Here is a 6,942-nt window from a genome sequence, read left to right on the forward strand (position 1 = left end):
TGTCCATCTACTAGAACAAGAAGTTTGAAATATTATGTTGCAGATATACAGGGATTGAATGGTTAAGATATTGTGGCAAATGTTCAGATTTTTGTCTAGTGTCTACTTATACTTGTATGTCTGTTTCTGCTTATGTCTCTTTATCCATATAACCGCGTTGTATAATGATAATAGATTTTTATAAAATTGTTGATAAGAAATAGCAAAGTTAGTCATTAATTATCTGTACAATTACTTAATTCAAATCAAAATCAATGATATTATTACATCATCATAATAATTACTGCTATTATACTCATTATTATTATTTTGATTATTATTATCATTATTATTGTCATTATCATTGTCATTATTATTATTATCATTATAAAGATTTTTATTAGAGTAATCAGTTTTTACATTCCAAAACAAATAAAACGTTAATTGCAGTTGCACCCGTTGTATCCGTGACCTCCCCAAAGGTAGAGGTGAAAGCGGGTCAGTCTGCAGTACTAAGCTGTACAGCTGTACAGGGCAACCCAGCCCCTGAACTGTACTGGACTAGACAGGTAAAAATCATAACAATCTCTTCAACTTGTGCATTTTGACCTATTTTTCAAAATTTTGTCAACTTTATCTTGCAAATAGAAAATTTACAAAAATGCCAACAAAAAAATCCGCAAAACTGCGAAATCTAGATTTCTTTGTAATCTAGAATCTTGATGTGTTGACCTGCAGAGTTCAGTCTTTAAAGATGTAGACAGATTAAACATATATGCAAAACTTCTAAATTGAAACTTTATACATATGTCTGCAACTTTTAGTTGTATGCCTTAAATATAAAAACGAAATAAAAACGAAATGTTTTAGATGAAAAAGTTTCGAAATGGAGGCGAGAAATTAACAGGAGACAAACTAGAACTCAATAGAGTTTCAAGGTAAAAGTTTAAAACTTAACAACCCGTAAACATATTTTAAGATCTGTATAGACTAAATATTTTCTCAAAAAAAGCTCTAAAATTTAATTTATTCCTTTTTTATTTTATGTTTTTTATTTATTTTTATAGATTTTTCTTTTTGTCGCATGCTTTTATGTACCTATCGTTTAATTTTTACTTTCTATTGAATTCTTCAAATTGAAATAGTTTGCGTCATTAAATATTATAAAATAAAAAAGAATTAATGAATCATATTGTTTTCTGTTTGCTGTATATTTGAATAAATTCATTATTTTTGTATCTCTATGTTCAATTTTTTTCTAGGCTTGATTCTGGATTCTACACTTGTCATGGAGACAACGGGTGGGGGGAACCTGCAAATTCTACAACGTTTCTTGAGGTATTTCTTTTTATAGTAATATTAATTTTGTATAATAAAATAATTTTTTTTCTTGCACTGTTTTAAAATCAATGTTTCAACAAAGTTTTTCTGAAATCTTTGAATTCAAATCTTTTAATGCAAAACATTTGAATTAAAACTTGCAACGTAGAAAACCCAAATCTACAACTTTTTATTGAAAAGGCCTTAAAAAAGCATCAACAAATAAGTTTCAAAAAGAACACAAAATAAAAATGAAAACAACGTTTTTAGAATTTTTTAGATTTATAAATTTTATGAAAAAAAAACAATTTAATTAATTTCTGTTCTAGGTTCTGCATGCTCCTGAGATAGAGCAACAGGAAACATTTATTCACACTAAGGAAGGAGCTGAGGTTGAGGTGACCTGCACAGTACACGCTGCTCCTCTAGCTACTGTTGAATGGTATATGAACGGTCAACTCCTGGAACCTGAGACCAGCGTGATCAGCAAACAGGGGAACAGGCATACCCTCTACATCACGGGTATTGGTAACAAGCACACCCATGGGAAGTACATGTGCCGGGCTGTTAACGCGCTTGGAGAGGCCAGTAAGGTGACTGAGGTGAGCGGACGCGCGAAACCGGCGCAGATGACCTCGTCGCTGGTTGGGTCAGAGCCGGACAGGTTCACCTTGACCTGGGTGACCCAGTCCAACACTAAGATCGACAAGTTTAAGGTTGAGTACAGGGAAAAGGACGGAGATAAGTGGATTCAAGTTTTCTCTAGTCCCACGGAACCTACTCCACAAACCTTCCAAGGTTCGATCCTGCTGGAAAACCTTACTCCGGGTACAGAATACACTGGTAGGATTGAATCTATGAACATGTACGGGTGGAGTGATCACAATACACAGTTCAAGTTCTCCACCAAACCAATGCCACGAGACAGTCAAAAACCAAAATATGAACCGTCAATCTCTGAAAAATCGTCCGCATCGTCCAACAATGTTTTCTGTCTAGGGGTTCTCACGTCATTCGTCCTCATCCTGATTTTGTAAGATCAAAAATCTACAAAGGTAGGATTCCATAAAAACGCGAGAATTCATTCTGAAGAAGTCAGGAAAATGACTGTGATGAGCAAACCTTGAAGAAATCATGTGCATGATGTGAGCCAGTGACAAAAAACTAATTTTAGATTTTTGCGTTTTATGAAACGCAAATCGTGAACCAAACTAAACCCAGTGTTGTCCTAAACTGTTATGTAAAAAGCTTGAAATGTAAAAAAATCTCGTAAATTTCCAAAGATTTGTGAAATCGACCTCTACCTCAATTTGAATGTATTTGAGAAAAAAATTGTTGCTTTCAAACAAAAAATTCTAGAACCCAACCAAAATAAGATATCATTGTTTTAAAAAGAGGTTTGCAATTTTATCTAAAAAACTTATTTGTGTTTTTTTGGGCTAAGAAAAAATGATCCACGTAAAACATAAACTAACCCTTCCTTTAAGTTGTCTATATGTCCGTTTTACATGTTATTATTTAAATAAACTATTTATAATTAAATAAATGTACATATTAAAAGTGTGAATTTTGTCTAGATATTTGTGAATATTCTTTAAAGTAAAAGTATAAATACAAAATGCCAAAATGCAAGTTACAATGGTCGATTACTGTATTTTTGTTCTTCGTTTATGCGCACGCTATTTTCCTAGGAGTAACTGCATTTCAGAATAATCGATTTTTAGATAAAAAAGAAAATCTCTATTATTTTTTATTTAAGCAAGTCAACGTACGAATGTTTGATTTTTTAAAAGTCCGCGAAAAATGCCGGGATTCTCTTATACTCTTATATTAGAAATTCCTGAAAATTTTTTATTTCTTGTTCCAATCATAAAAATAATGTTAATTCCTGCACCGTTTTTTTCAGAAATGAAATAAATAAATTACTTTCTGAGCAAACATGTTGATAACAATAAATTGATTGTTTCTGTCATAAAAAAACATGATAACTTTTAATGTTTTACAAACGCGTTCAAATAGCCAAAAAGTGAGAAAAATGTGGCTAAAACAGCGCAGTTTTAAAATAAGGATATTTTTTTAACCAGCTATTTTATTGATTAGTTTTCAGCTCAAGTAAACACGGATAAAATGTCATGATTTTAGAGAATAGGTTTCTTATTAATTTTTAGATTTGATTTTAATGCTGGGCAAACTACAACTTTTTTGATGTTTGGTAATTTCGCAAAGGCATTTTTCCAAGCAGCAACTTCTCAAGGGTAATTTCCCAAGTGGCATCTCCCAAAATCTGCAGTTTACCAAGCGTCAACTTTCCAAACCGCAGTGCTCAGTCCCCTAGGTCATCCTAGCCGCAGCAGCCGGCTCCGTTTAAGCCTGCGGCGCCTCAAAAAGCGTAAGCTAACTTTTGGGAAATTGACGCTTTGGGATATTAAACATTTAAGAAGTTGCCACTTGGTAAATCGGCCCTTGGGAAGTTGCTCTTGGGAAAATGCCTTTGGGAAATTACCTTTTTTCAATTCGTGCTTTAATGATTAGTTGAGTTAAGAAATAGCCACATCGTTGTACTCTTCGTTTTCAATTCTGAGATCTTTTCTGAGATCTGAGAATTTTTTCTTTGTGTTAGTTAACAGAAATATGCACATTCCTAGTTAATGAACTTGTTGAAGAGAATGTATACGTAAATCAAGTGAGCTACAATTTTTCTCATTAAAAGTGACAATGGAGAAAATTAGCAGAATTCAACACTTTTTAGATGGAAAGCAACGGTATTCTTCTCACTGCTGATGTTTTACATGGCACAATTGTGAATCGAACATGGCACTCTTTTTTAGTGGATTCCATTTGAAAATATGTCTCAGTCCCTTTAATATGTAGTTCTTGAATTACAGAATATGTAATTAAGATTCTGTTATTTAGAATTTACAACTAATCAAGTAGTTAAGGCAGCTCACGGGGCTTTTAATTAAGGGGGGTAAAGATGGTACCACTACTATTAACTTACCTCAAAGAATTAGGGTCTGAAAACAGAATCACACTAGAAATATAAATATATGCATGATTTGCATTTTTCAAACTTTAAATGAATATATATATTTATATCATATTAACTATAAATACAGCTGTCCATTTAATGGATAAATTTGAAATATCATTTCCCTTTACGTTTATATAAAATAATATTGATCTTTTTTTATATCCTCTAAATCTAAATCTTTCTAATATTTCGCTCAAATCCTATATCTATGTTTCCTATCTATGTAATGCTGAAGGGCCCGGCGTTGCCCGTGGAATTTTAAAAAATCGATTTTTGAAAAATACTAATTTTTGTATTTGTTTTGCCTATGTTACCACCAGGCTACCCATGAGTAACTATGTGTAACTATTTAGGCGAGGGGAGTGTTTCTGAAAATTTCAGATTACAAATGTTAGAAGTTTATTATAATGTTTAATTGGAGTCAGCTTGAACAATTTGAACAAGCAGCATTCAAGATGCTTTATAGGTTGGACTAAAATATTAATATTTTCTTGCAGAAAATAAAATAGATCAAGTTTGAAAAATGAATAAAGAGACAAATTAAGTATGATAAAATAAGTGGTTAAGCATATTTAATGTAAAAAAATTTAATCCAGATAAACCTGAACTGAAAACTTTACAATGGTCGATATTGAGATTAATGCCTGATCTTCTCTTTTTCTTAATCTCGAGACTAACTTAATCTTGTACTTGTATCCTGATTTAAGATTATGTACAGAAACGGGAGGGATTCTTTAATTTAGAAAAACCGGGTTTTGATTTTACTCTACTAGATAACCAAGAAAGAACGGTCTAAAAAGAAAATCAAAAGTGTGTCCTTAAAAACTCAGATTAAGTAATCGGGATTAAGGATATCTCATTCTAAAGTTTTCAGCTCTGAATTCCCTGAATAGTGAATGAATAAAAATGATATGCTGAAAATATGACTAAAATTAAATCAAAATAATAATAAAAAATTTACTTGTCAATTTTTTAAAAATCTAGCAATCAATTTATACACTTCCTTAGATAGGAATAGTTCGTTTATTTAAACACAGATGGAGTTAATGGTTATATTGTCAAACATATAGTTAATGACACCAGATAGTCAGATTTGATAATTTAATAAAATTGTTTCAAAATCAGGGTTCTCGAAACATTTTATAGGTTTTAATTAAAAAAGTCATGATACCAGGATTAATATATAATATATAATAATATAATATTTTCTTGGATTCAATAGTTACTTATAGATGTAATTAAAAAGCAGCTATTAAGCAGACAACTATTGTTTTCTGTAACCATCTCTATTTTCTGTAGGCATAAAGGCTAAATATTTTTCAAATCTTAACTTACTTTTATTTTTAAAATTTAGATATTTTTTAAATTTACTTTTGTGGTGTAATAACCAAAGTTTTAGAAAAAACTACATATTTTAAATGATAACCGCATCATATTTAAATGCTGAAACTTTAAAATTTGTGATGAAAAGTCGATTTTGATAAATTGGGTCTTTAAATCCGTCAAACCTTTGCCTGGTGTCATCTTATTGTTAAAATTAAGTTAAAGTACTCTAAATAATTTCTTAAGTTTAGCCGTGATCTGTTTTAACAGTTTGTGTTTATTCATTTACTGGCTGAGAGGCCGGCGTTGCCCGTGTTGAAGATATCATTCCATCTACTGCAATTCTCTAGTACCCCCCCCCCCCTCCCATCGCCCCCATTGACTGCGAGAATGTCAACAGAATGAATAGTGATTTCAAATGTCAAAAATGACTTTTCAACCTTTTCAACAAACTGTAAAGGATTGTAAATCCCGCAACTTTTAAAGAATTTCAAATTTGATTTACTTATATATCTTTTTGTATTGCCTAATATAAAAGAATTGCATGCAAAAATCACAAAAATGTATTTATGTACAATTCAAAACCCGTCTTTTAGATTTTAAAACATATATTTTCAAAATTAAATATTGAAGCGTTAACAAACACAGCCTTTGACAACAATAGGATTGTCTAAACAATAAACTGCAAAAGAAATTAAGACCAGAAAAGTTTAATTTTAGTAAAAAAATGGATAAAATAAATAAATATATATGTAAACCATACACAATAGACGTACATAAAAGTGTACATAAAAGTAAGTCAACCCAGACCGAAATATATTCTCAAAAAATTTGAGACTAACATTCTACTTTATTTATTCTATGAGGTTTGGATCATTATCAACACCAATTTTTTAAGATATTAGCAAGCTTAACAAGTTAGATATTTCAAACTATGAATTATGTTAGATTAAATAATCTTAGTTTTGAAATATCAAAGGTTTACACCATTAAGTTGCAAAGATATAGGGATTATATAGCAAGTTTAAGTTTGTAGTAAAAGACTCAGTTCCTTTGGATTTGTAATTTTATGAGATTATGTTCAATTTCACAAATCTAAGAATATCACCCAATTAAGCTTAGCAGCGCGTTTAATCTTTTCTAACGGAATAGCATCTGTAAAATATATTTATGTCTGCATATTTCAATAAGATTAGGTATCCCCGGTGCCCTGCATTGTCCTGGGGGGATTAAAATTGTTTTTTTTTATTATTTCTATTATTTTAGGGAAATGAAAGCATCCTTTATTA

The 6,942-nt window shown here is 30.9% G+C and overlaps 1 protein-coding gene across 1 annotated transcript; it reads left to right on the forward strand.

Moving 5' to 3' along the window:
- Positions 1-429: 429 nt before the first annotated feature.
- Positions 430-2,645, forward strand: LOC111717128 (lachesin; the record flags this gene model as incomplete). Its single annotated transcript, XM_023492637.1, is given in 4 exon segments — positions 430-548; positions 850-917; positions 1,242-1,317; positions 1,629-2,645. Coding segments are annotated over 4 exon segments (971 nt in total), but the record flags the coding sequence as incomplete, so codon positions are not given.
- Positions 2,646-6,942: the final 4,297 nt, after the last annotated feature.

This window comes from Eurytemora carolleeae, unplaced genomic scaffold (genome assembly GCF_000591075.1).
Source record: "Eurytemora carolleeae unplaced genomic scaffold, Eaff_2.0 scaffold2390, whole genome shotgun sequence".
Lineage (NCBI taxonomy): Eukaryota > Metazoa > Arthropoda > Copepoda > Calanoida > Temoridae > Eurytemora > Eurytemora carolleeae.